Below are 13912 nucleotides of genomic sequence, written 5' to 3'. Positions count from 1 at the left end.
TTTTAAATTTAAACTCCACCCCATTTTTCACACTAATGTGTTAAAAGTCATCTTTTGCCATTTGAGTTGTCCTTGTTATTTGTTAATGCCAACTTGTTCATCACATCATTTAAGTCAGCTTGGGAGTTGCCCTCTATCCTAACAACAGAAGCTCCTGTAGTCACATTCTCAGCTGTAATATTTCTAGGATTTTTTTTATGTGAGGATCCTGTAAAATCCAATATGCTGCAGTCAAACCTTTTCATTTTTCTTTCATTTGACTAGCGATCAGTAGTATTCACACAGAATTCAGTGATGGTTTGGGCTGCAATATCATGGCTACTAGAACCACTAGTAGATATGCGCATCACTGACACCCAATGGTTCAAACATTGTACCCTGTATCAGGGTGATAATGCACCGATACACACAGCAGGACTGGTGACAGAGTGGTTTGATGAACATGAAGTGAAGTCCCATGGCCTGCAGTCACTAGATCTGAATATTACATATACAGTATCACATATTTTTTTTAATCTTATTTAATTTAATATTCCCCACCCTAGAAACTGCCCTTCTTGTATTTCAAACTGTTGTTACTTGTTATATGTTATATGTTATTTCTGATATATGTTATTTTGGTATATGTTATTTTTGTTACCTGTTGTATGCCGTCTACTGCGTAGATGTTGGCTGCCAAGTCGTAAGAATTTCGCTGCGCTGAAGAAATTTGGTGTATGCGATAATAAAAACTTTGACTTGACTTGACTTGATTATTTAGCCACTTTGGGCTGTTTTGGAGGAGCAAGGCAGGGAATGTTTGTGTCCACCAGCATCACGTAGTAAACTAGCCACTGTTCTGCAAGAGGAATGCCTCAAAATCCCTCTGGCCACTGTGCAGGACTCTGCAGGTCATTCCCAAGACGAATTGATGCCCTATTGGTGCAAGGCCCTATTGTTTCCGTAAGGATTATTATTATTATTATTATTATTATTATTATTATACTCCAAATTAGAGGTGGTTCCCATGGGCAAAAACAAATTGAACAATGCTCGCGAAAGTTACACAGGGACAGAGACTGTGTCCAGGGTGTGGCCTAGGGTCTCCATAAGACCCCCATATGTCGGGAGTCTTGTGGCTGGCATATAGTTTCACCTACACAAATTTGGCCGAAATGTGAGGCTCCCCAAGATGAACAACTTTTGTATGTACATTGCATTAGCCACCGCCAACAGAAATTGAGTTGTTTAAGGTTTTGTGTGTTTTGACGTGTTACATTTTGAGGTTCACCTAGACGGTTCCTCGGATTCATGTCAGGTGTGGTACACGTCATGTCAAGATGTTGCTGATTTTGAATCGGCAAGGGATTTGTGATGCCTTGGAAGGTGTTGAAATGGTGAAGTGATGAATTATATATAAATATAATATATAAATATATATAATTTAATATATAATATATAATATAAATATATGTCTTGCCATGCAAGCAGCAAATGGGTCATAACGTCCCCATGCATTGCTAGATACAGCTCAAACTGCACAGGTTATGGGCTATGATATTATGATGATATTCACATGCCACCATAATGCCATCATAAGTCACCTTCTGGTGTAGTGCCACCATTTGTCAACAGAGTGTGTGTTTCTTTTTCTTTGATCTCAACTATAGTGCTCCTATACAGTTTATCAGATTGATATCAGATTTGGTGTATATGAAGTCACAGGTGTTTTGACTTTATATAGGAAAGGGATTTTTGATATGTTGAACAGTTGAGCCATGGGGAAAGGATGAATTTGGGTACCTCTGAAATTCAAGTACAAATTAGTCATATTACTTCCAGAGAGTTGAGGAAGAATTACACAGCAAGTGATATAGTTTGTTAAGAATTGAACAAACTTGCAAACATATCTGTGTGTTACAACCTTACACAGTCAAACCCTGAGGGCTCAAATGAAGAGCATCTGTATGAATGTTTAAACAACAACAAAGTTAGAATAAATGACCTATACGTGGGGAAACAGGAGCACCCAACGTGGAGGCATGCTCAACTTGGAATACGTTACCTACAATTTAAAATGAGATTTATGAACGAAAAATAAATGACCAGACAAAACTGAAAGTACCTTCATATGTTTGAATTATCATGAATTATTATACGGCTCTTCAGAATGTTCCAAAAAGTTCCGTTGATTTGAATGGGCCACCCCAACGTTCGCAGGTCCGTAATTTCTTGATATTCACTGCTGCGAAAAGATATTGACCGCTGTCATTGGCAACAGGTTTTGTGCTTCTAATTCACATCTTTCATATCATTTCGCAAGTAGTCCCGTCATTTAACGTAACAGACTCATTGTAATTTGAAGTCAGCAAGTAATGGGTTGCTACGCAACACCTGAAATTTAAAAGTTCTATTTGCGTGAAGAACTATTTTTTTCTTAGCGGAAATCACGAAAGGGCAACAAAATCATTAAAAAGAGGTATTTTGGAGGAATGTCTTCTACCGTTTTGGCAAGTGACCGTATAATAAGCGGGATAATGTATAGTCCGGCGGTCATTATCTAAAAATCTCACAGTTCGTGAGCAGGGATAGATTATCTCATGCCATAGTGGATTTGAACAGCTGTGGAATGGTGGCCAAGTCTGTCTGGAAATTGCAGACAAGACTGACCTAGATAGACAAAGACATGAAGTAGACCAATACAATTCAGGGTTTGTTTAAAATAACTGAAGCTTCTCGTTATCATGCTGTTTTTAAAAAAGGTCAGTTTAAATGAAAAATGCTATGGGCTAAATGCTAAAAATGTCTTTCTTTTGCACTATTGTAACTATATAACTAGATATAAACACTACAATACTGCCTTTGGCTGATAAAAACATTATCTACATTTCGGTGTTTCCCCTGTATCTCAGTAGGTCTACGTCCTTCTACCAGTCAAAAGAGCACTTTGGCCCGTAACACTTCAAATGTTATTATACACTTGGTTGTTAGGAACACTGGCCTAAAACTAATGCACCAGTAATGCTATAAATCATAGTGTCATGAAGGTTACTGTATTCAGTATTTGGAGAGCTGTTGATTCTGTGTGTTCATTTTGGAGGCTGCAGTTTGAAGCGCTGTTAAATTATATGGGAATGTAGGCCTACTTACACTTGTTTCAATTTTGACCACAGACCACAGGCTCAAAAACAGGAACACCTTTGTGTTTAATTCAAAACAGTTTACCAACACCACAAACTACATCCTCCAAAATGTATCTGTACTGGTTCTTCACATCTCTTCCTCCATTCTCAAAATATACTGAAATAATTATTAATTAATGAGTACAGCATGTAAAAATACTGAACACTATACAATGTTGATACAAATTACATAACCATTTTATAAGGCCCATCAAATACAAATGACAAAATACTATTCCTTATTTCAAATACATCTTTTACATACATGTATTAGAAATACTGCCCACACCTGGTATATTCCCATATCAGCCTCTATGATAAGGGATCACCTAAATTGCTCTATTAACCAATAAACTGTCTAACCTATTAGAATTGCTTCAAAGTAACCCCTCTGATTTGTGGAAGTGTAGTGTACAGATACACTTACCTGTTATAAACCCATACTGACTGGTGAAAACACTGACAAATGACCTCTTAGCAGTTTTCACTGCCTTAATACTGTACTCAATCGTGCATATATGCATATCCCATCAATTGTTTGGGTGTCTGAATTGGCTGATATGAACCTGATCTGAGCAAGTGTAAATCAGTTGCTAAATGTATCTGTCTCAGTCCCAGAGATGTCTTCTGCTTATACACAGGTGCTAAATGTATCTGTCTCAGTCCGAGAGATGTGTTCTGCTTATACACAGGTGCTAGAACCCTTCATCGCCGCTTAGGGCCAGATTTATTTTCAGTATCGGTGAGATAGTAATCACTAGGGGATATACATTTTGTCCCCACCGGAGATAAAAATAGTTCAGCAGAGGAAGGGATATATATAGAGCTGAGGGGGGAAATAACCCCACCCCCCCACACACACACACACAGTAAATCAGTTAAAAATGAGTTTGCTCTGACATGCACTGTCAACTGTGGGACCTTATATAGGCAGGTGTTGAACTCAATCTATTGCAGTAGAATCCTGTCACGTAATAAAACGTGGAGAAGGTGAAAGGGGTGTGCAGACTTTCCGGCTTCACTGTACATTGAGAAAGCTAGATTGAAAGAGAGTATTTAGTGAAAGAGAGACTGTATAGAGTGTGGAGGGAAAGAAAATGCGAGATTGGAAGGTGATAACGACAAAGACGGAGGGAGGGAGTTTTGGGCCGTGGCAGTAAAAAGGCCCAGGTGTCAAGAACACAAAAATATTTTCACCTTAGGCAGCACCGCACACTCGCTCTCTCTTACACACATACACACTCCCCTTTCATTCATTTGTTAGGTCCATCTAGTTAGATTACATACCGTGTGTTTTCATTTGGATCATTTTGTCAATAAATGCTTTTGATTATACGTATATATTGGTTGCACAAGAGGGAGTGCTGCCAACCTCTACTATTCAGAACAGATCTTCAACCTTTCATAGCTATTGATTGGTCATTTTGTGTACTGATGACTTTAATTGTTAATCAGAGTTCCAAATTGATAGTTTAGTATATTTTATGAGACTGATGAATGAGACTGATTTGTGACTGAGCTTTCATTTTGACCACTATGGGAATGCGTTCTATTTAACGGAATTGCTGTTGTGTTGAATAGTTTATGCCTATCCAGTCGGGTGAAATGAACATTGGATTTGTGCCGTTGTCCAGACAGCCGGCTCTCATGAGGGGAGTATTACCGCTAATGCACAACTGGACCCACATTTATTTGGCGCCTGTCCACAGGTAATGTACCTACATTAATTGGAGCCATATATCTTATTATTATTATTAATATTATTATTAATATATATATATATATATATATATATATACACACACACTTACAGGAATATTGCATATTATTATTATTATTATTATTATTATTATTATTATTATTATTAATAATAATAATAATAAGATACCTGATAAAAATGCAGTGCTTTGCTATGTAAGCACTATAAGAAGCAACTGGACAACAACAATATATTGCTAGGCTTGTCAGTCGGGTTTGGGGAATGTGCTCTGTGTGTTCAGTCAGTAATCCAATCTAATATATTGGCAAAGCGTCTAACTTGTTAATAAGGATTATACAGTCACAGAAATAATATAGTTCTGCAGATACATGTTGGGCTTACCACCTTTCCTGAAGAGATAAATGGGGACCAAGTATAGCATGGAGTGCTGGATGTAGTAAATCTCCTTTTCAAAGGGCAACTGGAAAGGGAAACAAATAAACGAAAACATTTTTTACAAAATGATATACATCTTTCCAATGGTCCATTTCATTTAAAACTCCTAGTTCTAGACACTGTAAGGAAAACAACTTGCAGCATACAGAGGTTAGTCATGTCTGAAGAAGAAGTTTCAGGTTAAAAAAAATAGAGAGATGATTATCACTCCCTCTACCTACGAGGAGAGCCCATAGGAGGGGATCCATGAACAGAAGATAAGAGTAAGATGATGATTCTGATAAATCCCCTAAAGGAAAACTAGAAATGCATTTCCACAAGAAAATGCATAGTGATTGCTCTGCAGCAACACAGGATCACTAACCATAACCCAGTGTATCCAGAAAAGAATGAAAGCAATGCCATCACAATGTCATCACGAAGGATCTTAATGCCTCTACAACAGTCAAGGGTCTGGCCTTATTTGATGATTTCTGTGTGTTCTGAGCGTCAAGCTATATGTGCGGGTCGGGAATTCCACAGACAGACACTGTCCACTTCGATCTAAATTTCCCTCGGGATCAATAAAGTATCCATCTATCTATCTATCTATCTATCTTTTATAGAGACAAAAAACGACTGAGTTTTTTTTTTTATCTAACAATACAATCAGATCATGTCTCTTTCCATGGCTATGATTCAGATATCCTCAAAAGCAGTTGAGACGCCTGAGTTTAGAACTTAGTTCTTTTTAATGGGGCATCGCCCACTGGCGGCATCCCAAGCTTTCTTGAGCGGTCCATAGACACGGCTTGGTTTTCAAGTCTTCAACAATTTGAGCCAACTTCTATGGCATTGTGGGTTAAAGCATGACTTTTCTTCCCTTAGCAGCTTATAGCAAGCAGTTGGCTAATAAAGAGGATGACAATGGTATAGTAATATTGATCTGGCCATTGTAAATTTAAAGTGCCCCGAAACACTGTTTCTGCCATTGATATACTTTAAACTATTGCTAAATAATGTCTAGTTGTCACTGTTTTGATGAAACCAGGTACAGAAATGTACTCCAGTTAAGGCATAACCTTGTAACGTTAGATAGTCCATAACAAGCTAATGATAGCCTATACTAGATAGATGAGTAAAGGGCATTTAGCATAAAATTTAAGGCAATCTTTCACACAATGTCGACACACTAATCCATCCTTAAAGTGACCAGTGTGGTAGTTTTTCATCAGGTGTTATATTATTGATGCAGACGTCTCCCTTGAACTGCATGGCCTGGCTATGGCTTCTTTGGGATTTTGTCTTCTTTTCCCCGGACATGCCCACATTCAGAGATGCATTGCCCACAGGATCTATGCAAAACATGTATTTCTTGCCCCTCCAAACACCACCCCTTCTACGCCAAAATAGAGAGAGTAAGTTGACATAAAAAAACAGACTTGCAGAGTAAACAAAATACCGCACTGGAAAATGCTTTTTTTAAATCAATGGCTATTTAGTTTTGTCCAATGCCAAACGTAAAGTTTTAGCTCAATAGTTTTCAACTAACCGCCTTCATAAGGTCAAATGGCTATTTTAATATCTTTCGGTCAGATTTCTATGATAATCATAACACTTAAACAGATCTCCTTAAGGTTTTAAATGACATACACCTCAATACTGTTACAGGCAAAACATCAATTCTAGTGTTATTGCACCTTAGTGCAGTCTTTGACACTGTTAATCATAACATATTACTACACAGACCGGGGCACCGGGTTGGATTTTCTTGGATTACTTATCAAGTGGCTTTGTGAAAATGGCCCGAGCCAGCCATCTCACGATGTGGGATTTAGGCTGCTGGAATGGGGTTTCAGGTAGGAAGCAAGCACAGCACAGGAGACAGTGGCTTTCTTATAAAAATAGCTATATTTATTTACACAGGGTAATCACAACCCCAAAACATATAAACAAATTGAACAAACCACAAGAAGACTAGGCACAAATCTGTAGCTACGCAACTAGCTTTAGAGCTTGGTCTATTTGCCAGTCTCTTGCTCTCCAGCCTGTCCAGTTATCTCCCCCCCTCAACAATGAGGTGCACCTTTTAATAAGGCAGCCCATGGGGCTAAATTGGCCCAATCAGTCCCAATTGGACCCCTGCCACCGATGTGGGGGAACCCAGACCCAACCATTCTGGTGGGGTAGTCCAGCCCTTCTCCCCTCTTGGGCCACAGTGAGAAGGGGGAGGGACTTCACCTTATCACAGGCTTAGATCATACTTTCAAGACAAGAGCTTTTTTGTTGCCATTGGAAACTAAACCTCAACATCCTTGACCAGTGGTGTCCCCCAGGGATCGATCATGGGGCCTTTATTATTCAACTTTTATAAGCTCCCACTTGGGCAAATCATTAAAGACAATAAGACTTGTTATCATAGCTATGCTGATGACACCGACATTTACCTAGCCCTCTCACCTAGCAACTATAGTCCCTCCGAATGTTTTCTCAATGCATTAACCAAAGGACAAAAGTGAGGAGAGACTTGTGAAGGCAATAAATAGATCAGCTATTTACCATCTCAAAAACATGGCCAAATTTAACATAAGAGGCCTTATGTCAAAACATAGAAGTCATTCATGCCTTTATCTCTATGACTACTGGAATGGTCTTTTCACTTTTCACTTTCTAAAAAGACTATCAAACAGCTTCAGCTTATAAAAAAGCAGCTGCCAGAGAACTGACCACACAATAATGTAATAGATGTACTCCAATATGTAATAAATGTACTGTACTAAATCATAACATGACCATGATGTGTCATCAGAGATTAAGGACACATGTGACAGCTTGATTGGTAGAGGGGGCAGAACCACAGTCATACTGAGTTTCCATACAACATTTGGGAGACAAAGAGCCAAAAGCCAGGGCTGCTCTCAAGCTGCTCTTTCAAGATGCACTTTCAATCGAGTTTCAAGTTTTAAGCTCATGTTCATTTCACCTATGCACCTATTGCTGCAACTTGTACGATACTTCTTGATGTAGTAAAGGAGTATTTTTGCCATTTCTCCAGTTTTGCAATTTTCTACTCAAATTTTATAGTCAGCTTTGAGGGGTGATACAAAAAAATTAAAAATATGCAGAGATACTCCACCATCCTGTTTGAAAACCAAACATTAGAAAAACAAAATCACAAATCAAGAATTTAGCACAAACTGTAATGACTTAATAGAAGACTTATATGATAAAAAATATGAATTTCATTTTGATCCCTAAAACCAAACTTCAAAAATGTCAGTTATATTCTGAACATCTGAAACTGAACGTGTTTACGGAGAGGATTCTTATGGATCTAACTGGCTCAAGTACATGTAGAGACAGGTTTCGACTCACCAGCCTGGTGTTCACCACTGGAAAGACAAGGGCAAGCAGGGCTCCATTAAGCATGTGGACCTGTAGTCTGCAAAAAGGGTAAATTCCAGAGATCTTATTATTAAAAACGTACAAGATGTACTAAAGATTTCCAAAGAATGCATTTAAGAAAATGGGATATCCTTTGGGAATGCTAAATTGTAGGAAAAATGTGACTATACATAAGAAATAAATCAAACATTTCTAAAATCCTGTTTTTGGGGTATTGAGTATAGATTGTGGTCAGGGAAAACGTATCTAGATGCATGGGTTACGATTCAGGGACAATACTATTTAGCGTGAAACTATTTGGTGTGATTTGATTTGATGCAATGTGTCAATGCAATCTGATGCAGCTCTTAACAATTGGTTAATGTAGACATTCATTTTCCTTTATAAATTAAAATAAGCCAATTCTATAAAAGTGGCATTGCTTACCTTCAAATATTTCATAAAAGACCAGGCAATCCCAAGTATTTTTGTTACTTTACGGCGCGGGGAAAAAATGGAAGACAAACGTAGCCTATCATTTTCACATGTCATTGTGTTTATTTATTTTCCAATTGACACAGTTAGACAAAAAAAAAAAAAAACACAGTGTGAACAAACACTTTAGCATTACAAATATAAACTGAAGTCTGTATCACACAGGTGTCTCACTTCACGTTAACTAGGGCGAGAAAGATGATACAATATGAGTCCTTCAGTGCACTGCAAAGCCCCTCTAACACTGAAAACAAAATCAATAGTTATATCTAACGAGCTAAAGTCAATCACAACAGTTCCTCCGTAGCCTGTCCTGCATGTGCACACTACTCCAAAAGCAACTTTGATAAGATGAAAAGAATCTATGATCTGCTGTCCAGGGTTGGTCTGGAGGGTTGTACGTCATGCAATATCAGCCTGTGTCCCCAGTTAACAGATAAGTTAGCACACAACCTTGCTAATAACATATGTTGCAGCCTAAGAAGCAAATATTAGCTGCCTTCTGTAACATTACCTGTTGTATGTGTTAGATGGTTACGGCGCATAGACTGAAAACATGACAAAACATGTTTGTGTTTAGCAGCACACTCAAGTTTAACCGGTAATGCAAAAGATTGTTGCATCTTCGACGACTGGAGATAGAGTAGTGTCAGAGAATGTCTAATAGGGGGAGAACTTCCGGGTTTGCTAGGGGGTGCTATAAAGCTTTGGACCAAAATTCTCATTTTTATAGAGTTTACATGTTTTTCCTGGGGATTTCAGTTCTGTTTTAGACATATTGCACCATACAAATAGGATTTTTAAGGCTGTTGGTTAGTTTTAAAGAGTTCGATTTAAAGAGATAGAGTAAGTGTGGAGGTGGTGACATCACTCATTGCGAGCCACTTTATGGCATGTGACCAAAGAGCTAAAGTTACAGACTCTGGTTAGAAGCAAAGTCATGCTCGTCTCAGTGTTAGTCTGAGCAAGTTCGACGTGTTTAAATGACAACATAATTGCATTTTAACTTGAAAGCTTTTTCGCAACTGATGTCTTCCCAAATCTTGAACTAGTAGAATCTACTTTAATAGTTTTTAGTAATTTTAGGCTTGGCATAATGTGTCTGGTTTGGAGTACACTGGGGAGCTAATGTTAGCATGCTGTTGTTGAGAAGACAAGACAGGCAGCTGCTGTTGGTTTGCAAGCTAACAAAACCTAGTAATACATCTCATGGGTTATTGCACTGTTGCACTTGTGTAGTTTACTTAATTTGTTATTGGATACACAGACATTGACTGGTTGGGGTGTCCATGCCATGTAATCTCCAGGGTATGGGGTAGGGGTAGGTAGCATTTAGGCTAGCTACTTTATATGTGGGCAAACTATCTATGGTTCTCACCATGCAAAACACTGTATCCAATAACTCAAACACAAATGGTATGCTTTTATTCATAACTGGCGAATAAGGCATATCATCTGTGTCGACCGATCCAGGGGTCTGTGCACCACCAATGTAGTCGCATCTAATGTTAAAACTGGTTTCCGATTCCTATCGGAGCCCACTACTATACTCCTTGTACATTAATGACTGTACTCCGACCCATCCCACCAACACCATCATCAAATTTGCTGATAACACCACTGTGATCGGACTCATCTCGGGAGACGACGAATCAGCGTACAGAGATGAAGTACAGAAACTGACACTGATCTGTCACTGAACACCACAAAAACAAAATAATTCATTCTGGACTACAGAAGGCAAAGTGCAGATCCGGCCCTACTACATCAACGGGGACTGTGTGGAGAGGGTCCACACCTTCAAGTTCCTAGGAGCCCACTTATCAGATGACCTCTCATGGTCTGCCAACACCTCAGAGACAGTCAAAAAGGCACAGCAGCGACTACACTTCCTGAGAGTACTCAGGAAAAACAACCTAGAGTGCAAACTGATGGTGGCCTTCTACCGCACCACTATCGAAAGTGTACTAACCTACTGCATCTCGGTGTGGTACTCCGGTTGCACTGCGGCAGACAAGCGAGCCCTCCAAAGGGTCACCAACTCAGCCCAAACAAATCATTGCCCGCTCCTGCTACCTCGGCACAGCCAATAACATCTCTAAAGACTTCTCTCACCCAGGCCACCACTTGTTTACTCTCCTGCCCTCGGCCAATAACATCTCTAAAGACTTCTCTCACCCAGGCCACCACCTGTTTACTCTCCTGCCCTCGGCCAATAACATCTCTAAAGACTTCTCTCACCCAGGCCACCACCTGTTTACTCTCCTGCCCTCGGCCAATAACATCTCTAAAGACTTCTCTCACCCAGGCCACCACCTGTTTACTCTCCTGCCCTCTGCCAATAACATCTTGAAAGACTCCTCTCACCCAGGCCACCACTTGTTTACTCTCCTGCCCTCGGCCAATAACATCTTGAAAGACTTCTCTCACCCAGGCCACCACTTGTTTACTCTCCTGCCCGAGGGCAGATGGTACAGGTCCTCTAGAGCAAGGACCACGCGTCTAAAAGACAGTTTTTTCCCGACGCCCATCAGAACATTGGCACTCTGAGATTCTTTTGAATGAAGAGTGCATTACAAATAAAATAAATTATTATTATTATTAAAAACAGAAATGTACCAAACATAGAATTTCATTGTGCCATATTAATACACTAATCACTTTACTGACTGCAAGTCACATATCTCAGTCACCTTACACATGTATAAACTAGTGCTGTCAAACGGTTAAAATATTTAATCGCGATTAATCGCATTTATGTCATAGTTAACTCAAACTTAATCGCGATTAATCGCAAATTTGTATCTATTCTAAATGTCCCTTCATTTATTTATTTTTTCCATCATTTTATTTTTATTTTAATGCCCTTATCAACATGGAAAAGATTGGCTTGCTATATACAAATGTTTTATTTTATTAAAAACCAACATTGCCAAATGTACAAAATAAAATACAATTATAAAGTGCACATTTCAGATAAACAAGGACTCAGCCTATAGTGGCTTAATATTTTCTTTTTTTCAAGTTTGCTGGGAACATAGCAGTCAAGCCTATTATTTCAGAAACAATGAACCGTAACAGTTAGGTTACCAATAAAAGCCTACTACTTCTTTGCTTTCAGCCAGCTGCCTGTTGACATTTTCAGACAACAGTGAAGCTCGCTTCTTTTGCACAACACAACTTTTAAAAGTAAACTTTCCATTCAGAAGCTTTTTATGATTCATTTCGCCGTATCGCGCTCACCATTCACTCAAACCGTAACGTTAGCCTACAACACAGTTTGCGAGGCCAAAAAGAACGTTAATCTAAAAAATATATATATATATATATATATATATATATATATTGCGTTCATCTCGCAATCCAAAAAATGACGGCGTTAAAATGGGTTTGCGTTAACGCCGTTAATAACGCGTTTAACTGACAGCACTAGTATAAACAAAACTGTTACTGTATTTTTTGTAAAGCACCTCAGGGAAGTACTTTTACTGTATTTATTGTTCCTCAGGGAGGTACTTTAATCTATCGCACCGCACTTTGTTGAACTCTTAATATATTTATTTATATATATATATATATATGTATATCAAGACATGCCCCCAGGCCTTCAGTGCTCAGGTGGACTATCTCCCGGGCCTTTCTGTGTGGAGTTTGCATGTTCTCCCCGTGTTCACAAGAGGTTTCCTCCACTAAGAACCCCAACAGAAAAACATGCAGAAGAACAGAACACTCTCCTGTCCATCCCCGACCAAGACAGACGGATCACTTGACTTGGTCCCCGGGCGCCATAAAGGCTGCCCACTGCTCCTGGGGTTCTGGAGGAAGGACAGTCCAGGATGGGAAAAATGCAGAGGAAAAATTCACTGCAACCTCGGGATGCGTGTGTGTGTGTGTGTGTGTCCCGTGTCGCCACCCTAAAATGCACGTGTGTGTTGCTGTGTCGTTTGTGCCAATAAAACTGACTTTGACAACACAAAAATAGTACAATAGCACAAATAATGATAAAATAAAATAAATATAAATATTTCTCTACTGATCTGTGCTATAAATGTAATTTCTGTATGATTCCAATCATTTTAAGCATAACCAAGCAAAATCGCTGAATTTGCGCGTGTCCTGTTCAAACAGAGAGGAGACACGAGAGGTCTGGCCGCTGCCAGAGCTGCGCCTCATCTCAGATTGTGCAATCCCTCACAGACTGGGTTGAGCGCATGCCTTTTGCCTTCTCATTGTTTGTCACCACTGTAATATTTGAAGACACTTTTATTATATGTCCTTTCTATCCATAGAATAGGTCATGTATTTCACGTATGTGTAGAACCTATTTAGTCTGGAAAAAGCACAGAGGGGAGGCAAACAGTACCTCTGCCTCATAGAAGGGGATGTGCGAGAGCCTGGAAACTGGACTTCGAAACGTGAAGTGATAAATAATGGGAGATCAATGCCGGAGCTAAAAGGTTTGTTTCAAACGACGGGACAGAAGTGAACTCGTACTTACGATAGTGAGGCGATTGGCCGCTGTGGGAAGTCCCCAACCAATTGCACAAGGAATTTAACATATTTTGCAGTGCATAACTACATTTTTTGAAAAAGCTTCTTATATCCATAGCCTTCAAGTCTTTCCTTAGTGAATTAGCTAGCTAGCTGCCAACAATGACAAGCCCTGTAACTGGTGTGCTCGATATCTCTCTGGTGCTCACACAACATGCACATGTGCCAAGTAGTGTGAAGTAGGTCT

At 39.2% G+C, this 13912-nt stretch overlaps 1 protein-coding gene across 2 annotated transcripts in view; it reads right to left on the bottom strand.

Annotated features, from left to right (window-relative positions):
• LOC105892262 (transmembrane protein 164) overlaps positions 1–13912 on the bottom strand; it is a 33151-nt gene that overhangs the window by 4315 nt on the left and 14924 nt on the right. Inside the window, exons 3-4 of one of the 2 annotated variants that reach the window (XM_031585693.2) lie at positions 8671–8737; positions 5263–5341 (exon numbers count right to left, since the gene is read on the bottom strand). In XM_031585693.2, coding sequence (XP_031441553.1) covers positions 5263–5341; positions 8671–8737 — 146 coding nt within the window. The remainder of the gene's footprint in view (positions 1–5262; positions 5342–8670; positions 8738–13912) is intronic. The other variant, XM_012818509.3, reaches the window with a different exon arrangement.

This window comes from Clupea harengus, chromosome 19 (genome assembly GCF_900700415.2).
Source record: "Clupea harengus chromosome 19, Ch_v2.0.2, whole genome shotgun sequence".
In the NCBI taxonomy this organism is placed as follows: Eukaryota; Metazoa; Chordata; class Actinopteri; order Clupeiformes; family Clupeidae; genus Clupea; species Clupea harengus.
The sequence above is the reverse complement of the archived record's forward strand: the minus strand, read 5'-3'. Positions and strand labels throughout refer to the sequence as shown.